The 16,141-nt window shown below is 35.2% G+C and overlaps 1 protein-coding gene across 1 annotated transcript; it reads right to left on the bottom strand.

The window, feature by feature from the left end:
- Positions 1-4,534: 4,534 nt before the first annotated feature.
- LOC140183221 (protein FAR-RED IMPAIRED RESPONSE 1-like) lies at positions 4,535-13,464 on the bottom strand. Its single transcript, XM_072231247.1, has 2 exons — positions 12,836-13,464; positions 4,535-4,640 (listed from the first exon to the last, which is right to left on the bottom strand). The coding sequence occupies exons 1-2, from the start codon at positions 13,462-13,464 to the stop codon at positions 4,535-4,537; spliced, it is 735 nt and encodes a 244-aa protein (XP_072087348.1).
- Positions 13,465-16,141: the final 2,677 nt, after the last annotated feature.

The following is a 16,141-nucleotide window of genomic DNA, read 5'->3' as shown; positions in this document are numbered from 1 at the left end:
CTGTGAACAAATACTAATGTAATAGAGGTAATATATCCAACTCATGATAATTACAATGTTATTTATGTATACAATACTAAATTTCTTTTTATAATGTAGTCTTTATCCAAGAGAGTTGATGAGATGGAGAAAGCAATGTGGATGTCGAAGAAGTCACTTGATAAATTAATCGCCTTCAATGTAAACTGATGAGAAGCGGAGAAATTCGACAACACGGACCTATATGAGATGAAGAATAAATCCTGTGGTGATGTAACAAAGAAAACTCTTGTCTGTTGCAAGTAACGTCCAAACATTGGTGTTTACAGATTTATCTGACGAGGATAAGGACATTGAGATTTCACACAATCTGCCACCATCGTTCTACAAAGGGACGCAAACATGCCTGGATGGAGAAGAAAAATCGAAGCCAAAGTCAAGACTGGGTTTTCAAAGAAATAGCAAAACTAATAAAACTGTGCAATAAAATCCGAGTATTTTTGTAAGGCAAAAGGACAAATTGGCAAGAGTCAATAATCCATCGTCTATCCAAAACATAGCGTTTGCACAACCAGCTAAAATGCCAAAACTTGAGCACAAGGTCAACTATCAAGTAAGATAGCGGAAACTAGAGTACACAAAGGGCCTTTAAACTTTCACCATAGACAAAGCCACGGTTAACAATGTTTGTGAAACAAAAAAATGCGTTCAGTCAACTTCTATCCCAAAGGTATTTGATTTTGTAAAAAATAATTTATTGGTATAGTACTCAAATACGTATATTGTGGATAACCTTTATATTTTGTGCAGAATCTTAACTGTTCATTCAAACCACCACAAGATATGAGGTTGAGTGAGGATTGATCAATATGACTATGTACATCTTTGTTGCTGATAATGATATAGCGTGAGCATTTTTTTTGTTTCTTTTATTTTTAATTTTAGTTATCTCAATGGCTAACGTGTTGGCTTTGTGTTAGAGATGATTTGGTTCATATTCACGATACAACTGCAACTAGAGAAGATCTGTTCTGTCTCGTACCTGAAAAGCAAGTGTCTGAACTAGTAATAAAGCTGATGCATTGAAGATAACATCAATTATTAGCATGACCAAATTAAAGAATGTTTGGTCCCTTCCACCATCATTTGCGATAAGTCAAAATCTTGATTTGCTCATTTTAACAAAGTAAATAAATAACCATTGTGCTCAAATATACCTAGGATGACTTGTCGTTACATATGGAGGATCATGACCTACTAGAAAAATAGGCACATTATATGCCACCAACCCATGACCTTCAATTTGTAAGTTTTCATTAATTATTGAATTATTTTATTATAATAAAAAGTACTCAAGTTTGTACTTTTACATATTACATCCTATTTGTTATACAGATATATGTCCCGATCAAAGAAAATGATCACTAGTATCTAATGGCAATGAGCATTCTGACAAAATACTTTATCATTGGACTCTCACTGTGAGGTTGAAGACGATGAACCACGCAAGCATCATATTAGAAATATAGTAAGTTCTCCTACTATAGAAACAAAGCTAATAATAACATTATTTCGAATAATAAAGCAAATTATTCTAATTACAGGGAGTGACTCTTTCTAAAATAATATTAGCAGAGAAGTATGCAGAATGTGGTATACAAGAAATAGTGAGTTTCGAGGGTTGGAAAGTTCGTACGGCAATAGGTATTCCTAGGTGCACAAATAGGTAATTATTCAAATTGTTGGTTATTTAATATATATATATATATATATATATATATATATATATATATATATATATATATATATATATATATATATATTTTGCTTTTGACGGCCTTATGTTGTATTACATGATACGTTTTCACACAGCAATGATTCAGCTGCATGGGTTATGCAATGGATGGATGTGCAATAGGAATTCACTCCTGTGGTCCCCCAAAGGTAACTTTTAACATAGAGAATTTCTCCATTTAATTACATTAATACATGTGTTAACGTTTAGTAAAATAAATTACAGCTGCATGAGGAAAGGGGTAGAATGTATTTAGCATTGGATTTCGTCACCGGAGATTAGAATAAGATACGGGCAGATGTTAACGAGAGATTTCAATTATGGTGGCTTATGATACACCCATAGCATCTTTACTGAAATTGGGAAGAATTATTTATGTCTTCTTGTTATACTTACTAAAATATAATTAAATTTATTAATGATGTATTTTTTATTTCTCTCGTTGTGTATCACTTTTTCGTTATCCTATTAAGAACTTATAATTCTGAGTAAAACTAAAATCATCAGTGCTATTTACCTCATTTTTGTTCATTTTTTTATGATGAGCTCTTCTTCGTTAAAGTAAAAAAAATAAACTGTATATTTCACAACTAAAACAATAAAATTACTTGAAATCTTGAAATTTAGATAGTAATAATTCATTCGCTAATCATGCTCATTATTCGATTATATAGTTCTTCCTTTCTGATGACCTAATTATAAAATTAAAAGTAGTATAAGAATTTAATTAAAATAAATATATAAAAACCTAATTAAAAATTTGATAAAACTATAAGACTAATAAAATAATTAAATCTTTCTTTAATCCATTGAATTACAAGTAAATCAAAAATGATAAAATCATATGCACACCCTGTGGATAAAACAAATCAAAGAGTTTAACACAGTCTCAGAAACCCTTTCTTAATAGAATCTCAAAAGCTTAATATGCCCATACCAAAGTCAGTTTAGAAAAATGGCTCCAAAATCCGGAATAACATTGAGAAAAGTTAAGAAAACTTTGGTCACACTTCTTTTTTTTTTTTTCATAATTAAAAAAGGGAGAGCTTTTTTTCCCCTTATTTTCCATGTTAACATTTTATTTATCCTAAATCTAAGATAGTTTTTTCGGAAAAGAAAATGATAATATATACTTATATATAAAAAGAATTGGAATACTTTAGCTATTTTTTTCTTTTCATATTTATCTCTTATATTTAATCATTGAAGTATAATATTATATTTATTTATTGTGTTTTATAAAAAATAATAAATAAGATACGACTTGATAAAGAAATACTCTTCCAGCGTTAATTTTATTAAAAGCACGATTTGGCATGCATCGAATTCATTGGGCTGATGCCCTTGTTATAGAATTTGAGCCCTTCTGTAGTTTTTATGCCTCACTAAAATAAGAAATGGTAAGTAATCCTATCATACTGTCATGCACTACTCAAGAGGGCACTTATGTATAGTTTTGGAACAAATATAATTTTATTAAAGTTTTACAATTTTACAATCAAAATAAAAATTAAGTAATTATCTTTATCTAATGTATAAATTAGAAGAGCTAGGCTTTTACTCCCTACTCAGTCTCTGAGGTGCACACGAACTCAATTAGCTGCAAATTATGTTTTGGCTCACTTTTATTCGACACAACAATCTTACTTGCGAAGAGGTATGGTTAGGTATACAGAAACTTCTGTGTGTAAAGTCTCTATCTGAAATCAATTGCAACTCTAAAAGTAGGATCACATGAGTAAAGTTTTTGGATCAACGTTAAAAATATCTACTGGTGTAAGGTTTAACACCTGTTCCTAAGAAAGCATTAAAAGTATTGTATGAATGAAGCAATCAAAGCATGGATAATTAGTAACAAAAGAAAATAACATACTTCAATTGTTAACTGATTCAACCATTTGCCTTTCTCAAATTGTGGCAACGCCATATTGCTAACGTATACCTACTTCACCAGTAACCAATCTTAATCAATATCTTAAGAGCCAAAAACAAACTCAAATATGTCCTCATCTTCAGAGCCCAACAATGTCAGATGTAATTATTTGTCCATTGCTATTGACAAGTATGTTAACACTCTTTACAACATCCAAGAAAACCTAAATAAATGAAAGAAATATAATAATAGTCATTGATGACTCAAATCACAAAATTACAATTCAAAATGAATTAAAAATTACACCTAAATTAGCATCAAGCTATAACAAGATTACAAACCTCAACCTTTAGTCATAAACACGAACAACAACAACCATCGCAAAAATTAGATTCCAATAAGATTAAATATAACAAAAATAAATTAAAAATTACACCAATCACAAAAATACTTACTAGTGAATCATCTTCAATGTTCATGTGATCATCCAAGTTATTACCAAATGTGTCATTTCTACGACCTTCTAACTGTGAAAAGACACGACGAACACGATAAGTTGTTCGATTGTGGCCCTCCATGCCACACTGTCCACATCGATATTTTCTTTTATTGGACTGCGAATCCCCCCTTTTGTCCTACATTTTCTTGGGTCCCTTGGCAAGCTATGTCCGAGATCATTGGTTGGAAGCCCAACTCCAGAAGCATCCACTTGCACATCATCTCTTACACTATCTGCATCATTGATCAACTCTTTTTGTGCAGCATCTTCCTCCTTAAATTGTTTTAACAAATTCATAGCCATTTTCCGTGTAAAGATAAATCTCTCATTATCTTGACAAGAAAAGTTGGCTAGTTGTCTAAACCAATCAATCAAACAACCGTATTGACTAAGCATCAAAGAATCCCAATAAAATCCGATCGTATTTTGCAAACCTACTTTGGCAGTCTTGGTCCACTGAGGCAAGACTAATGACCTTGGCAACTCTTCTATATCTTCATGCACCAAGACACAAACTATGTGTTCACAAGGTATGCCAAATGATTCCATTCTCATACATGAACAATTGAATTCCCTCTCAATGTCACAAACAGAATACACGTCACATCTCATTTGGCGTTCGGTCCAAACCGACAGAGTAAATCACATAAGAGCCAGTTTGCTTCATATTTATTACCTTCAATGATGCAGCCCGTACAAGGATTGGTTGGAACATATAAAATATTGATAGGGTGTAAACATTGACAACACTCCTCTCTAACTGTTGAAAACAGGCTTGCATACTGGGTCTCTGAAGAGAGAACTTTTGCGTGGTCTAGAATTCAGAATAAATTTCCGTTGCAAGCATAGCTTCTAAACCAACAAAAGTCCTTTCATACAAACGTTTTGGTTGTCACAAATAACAAACCCCTTTAAAATTGATAACCGAGTATTTATACCTCGGGTCGTCTTCTCAAGGAATTGCAGGGAGGTATGTTCTTATTATTGGTTATGGAAAAACAGTGTTTGGGGTTGAAAAAGGTTTCAAGCAAGAGAAATAGATTACAGAATTAATAAATTAATAACTAATAAAACTTTTGGCAAGGTATTAGAACTGGAAGTCCTATCCTTATCAATTGTGATGAGACTTGGATTTTAATCCCACTTAGTTAACCTTTGTTAAAGCAAAGGAAAGTCAAGTGAAATAATTAGTTTGATCCTCAAGTCCTAGTCAATCCCTGTGGGAAAGACTAGCTTTAGAGCGATCTGCCAATTTCAACCACTGCTTTATTTGATAATTCAAGAGTTACCAATTATTTAACCCAAGTCAAAAGGGAAAATTCTAAATTAAATTGAAGACATCATAAATAGAATAAAGCAATCATAAATCTGAAAATACCTCAAATTATATTAAATAGAAATATCAAATGTAACATGGAAAAGTTCATAGACAAATAAAAGAGAAAATAAATAAATAAGAACATTGAACCTGTGATGAAGAAGATGAAATCCCTAATTTCTAAAAATCCTAATCCTAATTCTAATCCTAAGAGAGAGGAGAGAACATCTCTCTCTAAAAACTACATCTAAAATATGAAAAGTGAAATATGATCTGATCTGAAGTCCCCCTTTCATTCCTCCACTTTGCAGCCTTTAATATGTGTTTTCTGGGCTTGAAACTGGGCCGGAAATATCCCAGGATTCGCTGTTTGCAAATTCTGCCACGCTGATTTTCGCAGATGCGATGCGTCCGCGTAGATGACGGGTTCGCGACGCCTATCTATACGGCCACTATGGCAAATTATATATCAAATCGAAGCCCCGGACGTTAACTTTCCAACGCAAGTAAAACCGCATCATTTAGACCTCTGTAGCTCAAGTTATGGTGGTTTTAGTGCGAGAGGGTCAGGCTGACAGTTTTGCAGTTTCTTCAACTTCTTGTATTCCTTCCACTTTTGCATGCTTCCTTTCCATTCTCTAAGCCATTCTTGCCCTGTAATCCCTGAAATCACTTAAAACACATATGAAGGCATCTAATGGTAATAAGAGAGGATTAAATAAAAGAAAATAAAAGCCAAAGAAGCATGTTTTCAATCATAGAACAAATTCTGGGAAGGAATTGTAAAACATGCAAATCATATGAATAAATGTATGAAAGATTGATAAAATTCACTCAATTAAGCACAAGATAAACCATAAAATAGTGGTTTATCAACCTCCCCACACTTAAATATTAGCATGTCCTCATGCTAAGCTCAAGAGAAACTATAAAGAGATGAAGAAGAATGATAGAATGTATGAGATGCAACCTATGAATGCAACTAAATGCAAAATGTTTCTACCTACTTGGTTAAAAATAAATAAGTTCTTCAAGACAAATATGAATTAAATTCCACTAATTCAAATCACAGAATAAAAAGCAAGTAAACTTGTAAGAAGATAGCTAATGAAAGCAGGGAACATAGAATCAAGCATTGAACCCTCACTGGTAGTGTATATCACTCTAATCTTTCAAGTGTCTAGGGTCAATCACTCTATTTTTCTCTAATCATGCTTTCTAAACTTTATCTTTACCTAACCAATCAACAATATTTAATGTACCAATGCAAATATCATGAGGTTTTTTTCAAGGTTGTAATGGGGCTAAGGTGAAGGTAAAGGTATATATAAGGCTAAGTGAGCTAGTAAAGTGAATCCTTGAGTAGTCTAAGATCTCACCTAACAAATACATACTCCATACAAATTTTAAAATTATACTTAGCCTCCCATAATTCCTACTTTTGTATGATTCTCATACTCATGTACCAAATTATTGATTTTTTTACTTTTATCACATGTGCATTGATCTTTCAACTTGACATTGGGGTAATTCTGTCCCCTTATTTGTTTGCTTCTTTATTGAATATTTTTTTTGAATCATAAAAGCAAACATAACTTATCAATGCACATGGATTTTCCATTATTTTTCTATTTTAGTTTTTTCATGAGTAGGTTTTCAAATTCCAAATATTCAAATAAATTAGAAACATGATACATTCCCTTATTAACCCATGTTCCCACAGTTTCCCCACACTTAGTTGATGCATAATTTCTATCTTAAGCTAACCAAAGATTCACTTGGGATTTTTAATTTGTTTTTCTGCTTAAGGCTAGTAATGTGGTTATAGAACAAGAGGTGATTTAAAAAGCTCAAGGGGGCTAACAAGGGTGGTGTAAAAGGTAGGCCAATTTGGAATAAGTGAGGAATTTAAACAATGGCCTCAATCATATGTAGGTATATAAATACACTAAATAACGGACATATAGAATGGAACAAAGCAAAGATTGCAATTATAGAGAAGAAAACACACAAGAATAAAATATCATGGTTACATAATGTAACCATATAAATAAGCTCAAAATCTCACAGGTTGTGTGTTCTTTGACTCAAAAACCATGTTCCAAATACAACTTCAAACAAATTTAACAAAAAATTTTCAATTTAAATTAGTGAAATACTATAAAAATTTCTTGAAAAAGAAAATATTACTTCAACCAAGTAGTGACTAAATGCATAAAATCAAACAAACATGCAAATGCAACAATTAACAAATTAACATTGGTGTTGAGAAGGGACTATCTAACCCGTGGAGATCGGTATCGACCTCCCCACACTTAAAGATTGCACCATCCTCGGTGCATGCAAAGATATGCAAGTGGCAGGGGTTGTGATTCCTCAGCTGTTGCTCGTTGTAGAAGCTTTCTCTTTACCCGTCCTAGTGGCCATCCTGAAAAGGGAGAAGAGAAAGGGACATGAAGTCAAAGGGATAGAGCAAAGAGTAGGGTGGTACGAGTAACAATCATGCCAAGTAAGGAGAATAGTGAATGAAAGACATGGTCGCGATTCCATGTAATCAGTTCATCAATGGAAATATAGGGCATGATAAATTGAGGCATTTAGATGCAAGATGTTTATTGGCATGCTGGCAAAGGCATGAGTAGCATAAATCAAGCATTAAAAGCCATAATGTATTATTAGTCATGAGAAACTAACAATAATGTTTGTATTGATAATTATATTCAATTAATAAAATATTGGAAAGGGTTTTGTGAAAAGCAGGCATTAGAGCAGAAGGATAGAAGATACTGAAAAATAATGTATAATGCCATACGGGCATTTTCACAAACACTTAGCATGCATGGTAAATAAGTTATTAAATGCATTAAATTGAACATGCAAGTAGTCCTTTAAAAAGTAATATATAATTGTCAAACAATTTACAAAAATATAGAAAATAATGACCCAAATAAATTTCTAACACCAATGAAAATAATGCAATGAATGAAAGTATGCAAATAAATTAAATAAAATGAAAGAAAACAAGAATGAGAAGTGAAAGAAAGGAAGAAGAAGTAAGTAAGAAATGAGGGAGGAAAAATTAGGATTGGGGAAGAAAAGATAAAATATTTTGGCATATTAGGTTAAGGTGTGCGATGCTGGCGACGCGGTCGCGTGGGTGACGCGGCCGCGTGGTGCGCAATAAGGTCAGGCGACGCGGACGCGTGGGTCAAGCGATCGCGTCACTTGATTTGTGCTAGTGGCACGAGTGCAGCATCGCATTCATACAACTCTCTGTTTGAATTGCATTTTGCCAAAAATCTGGGTGACGCGGTCACGTGGATGACGCGATCGCGTGGATTGTCATTTTTGAAAGACGACGCGGCCGCGTGGGGCACGCGTTCGCGTAGGAGGGCTTGGGCTTCTAGCACGAGTCCAGTTCAATTCCAGCACAACTTTCAGCCATGCACCTTTTTGACGTCGATTTTCATGGCACGCGGCCGCGTGGGTGACGCGGTCACGTGGGAGGCCAAAGTTCCACATGACGCGGTCGCGTGGGGTCAAATTATGCTAAAGGCGCGCCTCCAGCCACGCTCTCGCGTGACTCTCTGTTCAATTCTTTTTCTACCCATCGCCGCGTCAATGCTGCGTCGCGTGCGTATATTTTTTTTTAATGCAGTATGCAGAATGCAATGCTAAATATGAATGCTATGCAAGTATGCATGATTCCAGGTTCAATCAAAACTCGAAAACAAACAAAATAAACTAAAATGAAAACTGAAAAAGGAACGATCATACCATGGTGGATTGTCTCCCACCTAGCACTTTTAGTTAAAGACCTTAAGTTGGACAATTGAGGAGCTTCCTGTTATGGCGGCTTGTGCTTGAACTCATCCAGAAATCTCCACCAATGTTTGGAGTTCCAGTAGCCTCCGGGGTCCCAAACAAGGCGCAGAAAGCCTTCAAGCAAGTTAAAGCAAGTGACAAGGCCCCAAGAGTGGTGATTTCTAGATTGAATTCCGAGGTCCCAAATCTTGCTTTTGCACCCGTCTTCTTGTTGAGCAATATTGTTCCAGCCGGGTGGCAAACAGTCTGAATTCTCACTGAAGTAGCCAGGCAACTTCCTAGACCCATTCAGTTGAGCTCTACACCAACCTTTGCGTTTAAATGTTGAGCACACAACCATGTTGAACCTTGCAGGATAAATCTTATCACTGACCATCTTCTTCTTACTCTTAATGCCACAGAGACCTCTAAGTTGGCCATCCATCTCCAGTAGCCCATATTCAAGTGGAATTAGAAAGCTAAGGGATACGAATTTTACCCACTTGAATGTTGTGAAGGATGATGGCAACTTAGGGGGAGGTGTTTCTAATGAACGTGCAAGCTCCACTCCCTTGTGCTCTTCTTCGACATCTTTTACCTCTTTGTAATCTTCAATATCAACCTCTTCCTTTTGGTGAATTTCTTCCAATTTAATCTCTTCTTCATTGTTCACCAAGGGTATGGGAGGTTGTGCTTTTTCTTCTTGAATCTCCATCTCTTGATCAACCTCTTCCAAGTCTTCAACCATGATATGCCTTGGAGGTTGTACACCCTCCTCAACAATAAATTCAAACTCCTTAGAAGAGGGTTCTGTGACTTGAGGTTCCCGTGGAGGTTCTGCATCTCCTAAATCTTCAACCACTTCTTCCTCTGCAACTATTATGGCTTTCTCCACTTGTTCCAGTGCAAAGTCATGCTCCTTATTGTCCACTGGAGTCTCTAGTGTCTCCTTCATGTTACGTTCTTCATTAGATTATCCACATAAATCCATGGGAGTTTCTTGAGTGTCCGAACGTTTGGAAGGTAATTGATTTATTGCTTGCTCCAATTGATGAAGGGTTGCATGAAATTGATCTACTGTTTCCTTGAAATGATCCCTTGACTCTTGTTCCTCCTTGATGACTACCTTTCCATGACAACTCCCTTCAATTACTCCTTCACCTTCAAGGGTCTCTTCTACCTTCACCTTTAGTGCCTCCTCTAGCTCCTTATGAAGTATGGGTTTGTGAAGACGATCCTCTCTCTCTTGTTCCATATCAATAGCATAATTGGGATCATCTTGCTCTTGGATTGATAGATGTAGGTGTTCTTCCATGGATGATGGTGATGGGATAGGTGGATCATTATGTGGTTAAGATGGAAGTGCATTGGAGCTTGAGGGTTGAATATTGAAGGTATTTGGTGGTCCGATTTGGGTGACGAGAGCTTGTATAGTAGAGTTTAGATCGGCAAATGCTTTCTCCATAGAGGTTTGGGGTGGATAGGAGGGTTCATTTGTTGGGAGAAAGGGTTCATGGTAGGAAGGTGGTTCACCTTGATAAGAATATGGAGATGGTGAATATTGAGGTGGTGGTTCTAAGTATGGCTCGTAGGGTGGTTGGTGTGGTGGATAGGGATTAGGGTCATATAGGGGTGTTTGGTGGAAAGAGGCTTGTGAGTATGGTGGTCCAAAGTCATGTTAAGGATATCTATCATTTTGGTATGCATTGCAGAATAGTCTTTGTTCATGATATCTTGGAAGGTGTTGTTGCCTAAAGGGTTGATCAGATCCTCTTGGCTCTGTCCATCTTTGATTGCTTTGACCTTGATGCATATTCCTATTCTCATTATAGTGTTCATTCCTAACAATAACATTGGAATCAAACTTGAAGCCAGAGGGGTGAGAATTCATAGTAGATATCAGAAATAAGAGGGAAGAGAGAAAACAAATAAACAAGTAAAAGAAAAATATTTTTTATTTTTATTATTATTTTTTTATTTTTATTTTTTTATTATTTTTTTTGAAAAATAATTACAATAACCAATAATAAGGCACACGTTTGCAATTTTCCAGCAACGGCGCCATTTTGAAGAGAGAACTTTTGCGTGGTCTAGAATTCAGAATAAATTCTCGTTGCAAGCATAGCTTCTAAACCAACAAAAGTTCTTTCATACAAACATTTTTGGTTGTCACAAGTAACAAGCCCCTTTAAAATTGATAACCGAGTATTTAAACCTCGGGTCGTCTTCTCAAGGAATTGCAGGGAGGTATGTTCTTATTATTGGTTATGGAAAAACAGTGTTTGGGGTTGAAAAAGGTTTCAAGCAAGAGAAATAGATTACAGAATTAATAAATTAATAACTAATAAAACTTTTGGCAAGGTATTAGAACTGGAAGTCCTATCCTTATCAATTGTGATGAGAATTGGATTTTAATCCCACTTAGTTAACCTTTGTTAAAGCAAAGGAAAGTCAAGTGAAATAATTAGTTTGATCCTCAAGTCCTAGTCAATCCCTGTGGGAAGACTAGCTTTAGAGCGATCTGCCAATTTCAACCACTGCTTTATTTGATAATTCAAGAGTTACCAATTATTTAACCCAAGCCAAAAGGAAAAATTCTAAATTAAATTGAAGACATCATAAATAGAATAAAGCAATCATAAATCTGAAAATGCCTCAAATTATATTAAATAGAAATATCAAATATAACATGGAAAAGTTCATAGACAAATAAAAGAGAAAATAAATAAATAAGAACATTGAACCTGTGATGAAGAAGATGAAATCCCTAATTTCTAAAAATCCTAATCCTAATTCTAATCCTAAGAGAGAGAAGAGAACCTCTCTCTCTAAAAACTACATCTAAAATATGAAAAGTGAAATATGATCTGATCTGAAGTCCCTCTTTCATTCCTTCACTTTGCAGCCTTTAATATGTGTTTTCTGGGCTTGAAACTGGGCCGGAAATATCCCAGGATTCGCTGTTTGCGAATTCTGCCACGCTGATTTTTGCAGATGCGATGCGTCCGCATAGATGACGCGTTCGCGACGCCTATCTCTAGGGCCACTATAGCAAATTATATATCAAATCGGAGCCCCGGACGTTAAATTTCCAACGCAAGTGGAACCGCATCATTTGGACCTCTGTAGCTCAAGTTATGGTGGTTTTAGTGCGAGAGGGTCAGGCTGACAGCTTTGCAGTTTCTTCAACTTCTTGTATTTCTTCCACTTTTGCATGCTTCCTTTCCATCCTCTAAGCCATTCTTGCCCTGTAATCCCTGAAATCACTTAACACACATATCAAGGCATCTAATAGTAATAAGAGAGGATTAAATAAAAGAAAATAAAAGCCAAAGAAGCATGTTTTCAATCATAGAACAGATTCTGGGAAGGAATTGTAAAACATGCAAATCATATGAATAAATGTATGAAAGATTGATAAAATCCAATCAATTAAGCATAAGATAAACCATAAAATAGTGGTTTATCAATCTCTCATTCACAGATGCGAGGTCAGCCTGGACCTCTTTCCACCTTATATGGTCGAAACATCGATTAAAGTGTTGAATAAACTCAACTAGATTGTACCTTGAATTTACATACTTTGCAATGATTGAGTTTAATCCCTCGCACCGAGAAGTAGTCCGAAAACCAACAAAAAACTTCCCTCTTATATGTGCAGTTGCCCATGAATGTCTCTTTTTATACATATCTAGGACCCAATTCTTGTTTTCGACACCAAATTCCTCAACCATTTCAAACCACTTTTGACGAAATACATCAATTTCATAGTCACCTAGCATACACTTTTTAGACATGGAGGTAAACTGGGGCTTGCCAATGTTACTTGTTGCATTGCGAATTAGATACCTTGCACATAATCTATGATGTGCATTAGAAAACTCTTTTTCAATGGCAAACTTCATTGATAAATCACCATCCGTGATAACCGAAACATGTGCTTTCCCATTCATTGCCACCTTCAGTTGTTGTAGCAACCACCTAGAAGTGTCTTTTTCCTCATCGCAAATTAAAGCAGCAGCAAAGATAATTGTTTGATTGTGATGATTGACACCAGAAAATACGACCAATGGACACATATATTTATTCCTCTTATAGGTAGCATCAAAAGCCAGCACATTGCCGAATAATGAGTAATCTGCCCTACTGAGACCATCGCACCAGAATAAATTGCGCAAAGTACTATCGACATCCATGTGATGATTAAAATAGAGAAAAGGGTCATTTGTTGCTTGTTCTTCTAGATACTTCAAAGTTGCATATGCATCACCGGGTAATTGGCACCTCTACTTTGCTATTTTATTGTACATGTCCCTTTGCGTGAAAGAGAGATACTCGTAGCCACCTGCCTAATTTGCTAATGCCCGATATATTTGCCCAACACTAATCCCACCCTTTTTCATGTTAATCATGTGGCCAATATCAGCCTCAAACATGAATCTATGCCCACGAAGCAATCTAGTCAACCGAGGATCCAGAAGCGGATGATTGTGCTCATCAGAAAAATAAGAAATAAACCAACAACCACTAGGTGCATCTAGACAAATCTCCATCATTGCACTGCAGCCACACCTTGTCTCGAGAGTAGGTTTTCTCTTAGAGTTTCCAATGCCATAATTATTTTGCGGTCTAAATCCTTCGCAATGACATACAAAATTCTTCAACTTAAGTACGCCCGCACGACTCTTCCTAGTCCTGTTCTTTCGAGCACTAAAGCCTCTTACCCTTGCATATCTATTGTAGAACTCAAATGCAATGTCGACATCAGAAAAGTGAAAATGACATACATCTTCATCCCTGATGTTCCAAAATTCAATCATCTCAATGTCTTCGAGTGAGTCAATGTTATACCCTTCATCGAAGCCGTGATAATCGAACATTGGTTCCACATTTGTGTCGTCCTCATCCATATAATCTACGTCAACTTCCTCATGTTTTTCTTCCTCCTGCTCATACTGATCATATGATATATGCTCGCTATTAACCCCTTCATGAGAAAATTCCACACCCATAACTTTCTAAACACCAATGCACAATTCAAAATGAAACTAAAGTTTATATATAAATTGCCAAACATGATAAGAACAAATAATTTAGTAAAATAGAGACCAAATAGTAACAGTAGAAGTAGAACCATTAAACTTGATATTGTCCGCACACCGAGTACCAGCCATCACAAATCACAATCTTTTAAAATTAAAATCAATCCAATAGTGTCAATCTTAGGAATCATGGAATTGGACACGAGTTTCATTTATTGTATTAAGGGGAAAAATGAAGAAACATGAATCCAAAATCTAATGGTGGAACTAGAAGAGTAAAAACAGAAAAAGCATGTAAGCCAATTTGTGAGCTTCCTTTTGTGTTTTGCCACTGAAATTGGAGTTCTTAAAATGGCTTGCGTCTTTGTAGTTTTGTTCTTAATCAAGAGCCAGCAAAATTCTAGCATAGATCCACATGGCCATTATCTTGCAACAGTGGGATTCAGAAAATTTAGCTATTTTGAGCTAAAAAGGCGACAAAAGGATTCAGCCAAGAGATTGGAAGGGGTGTAGGAGGCATTGTATACAAAGCTATTTTGTCGGATCAAAGAATTGCTGCTGTAAAGAAACTCAATGATGCGATGCAAGGAGAAGGTGAATTACTTGTAAAGATTGCTATTATCTTGCTTCTTTTTTAATTTTTTTTACTTAATTTAATTCCATAAAAATACACTCAAATTACTTGTAAAGATTGCAAACCTAAAAAGGTAGAGATAGAATAGCAACATATAATATAAAAGAAGCAGGACAAAACAAATACAAAACAGTAGTGTCATAAGACAATATTAAACAAATTGAAAAAAGAAATATATATATATATATATATATATATATATATATATATATATATATATATATATATATATATATATATATATATATATATTAGTTTGATATATTAGTTTGATTGTTATGTAACAGGTACCTTCAACACCATACACAAAGCCACCCGGATTCCAATAGTGAGAAACCGCTGGTGGTTCGCAGAAAGGTTGCTAGCTAAATGAATTGGTTCGTCATAATCCTTACAGAAGAGTGCTCTGTCTTCGACACAGAATATGAAAGCTGGCTTATCCTGTAGTTATAAGTAGGAGAACAGAGAGAACACAATTAGAAATATTTATTTTAGTTAACAAGATCATGCATGATGAACAAGTAGTTTTTCATTTGGGATAAAAACCATTTGTCAAGCAACATTTTCACCACTCACTCAGCAGAAACTATACACTATTTATCAAGATGGTGTTTTCTGTTTTCGTTTCATGTTTTACCATTTCTTCCTAGAGTCCTAAAAACTGAAAGCAGAAACAGAAAACAAGAACAAAAGCTGAACAAACACTAAGAATTTCACATGGTAACCTTGAGTTTGTTGAGCACAAAATTATGTGAAATCACGTAGCATTTTCTAACAAGCTCACATGAAAAAGTTGCAATGTTTTTAAATATCAACTAACTTCTTTCAAAAACTTTGCTTTTAATATAAAAGAATGCAAGATCTGCATAGGCATAAAGAAATATCGAAGACTTTAGACAGTATAAGCTGTCTGGAATATGGAATCAAATTAAAAGTTACAAAATTGCAGTCTTTACCCTGAGATGTGATCAAGTTGGATGGAACTACCTACATAAGCTGTCTAGAATATGCGGCGGCGTTGTCTTGCGCGGTGGCGGCAGGCTGCGCGGCGGCAGTCGCAGGTTGCGGCGTATTGCGGTAGCGAGAATATGCTAGTGAGATGTGCAGCAGAGGAAGAAGAAGAGAGAAATGCAGGAATTAAAATTGTATGAAAATCCTAGCGGACTTTTTCTTCTGTGAATGCTTCTAATGTGAGAA

The sequence above is a fragment of the Arachis hypogaea genome, chromosome 3, assembly GCF_003086295.3.
Source record: "Arachis hypogaea cultivar Tifrunner chromosome 3, arahy.Tifrunner.gnm2.J5K5, whole genome shotgun sequence".
Lineage (NCBI taxonomy): Eukaryota > Viridiplantae > Streptophyta > Magnoliopsida > Fabales > Fabaceae > Arachis > Arachis hypogaea.
Note: the sequence above shows the minus strand (reverse complement) of the source record. Positions and strands in the feature narration are given on the sequence as shown.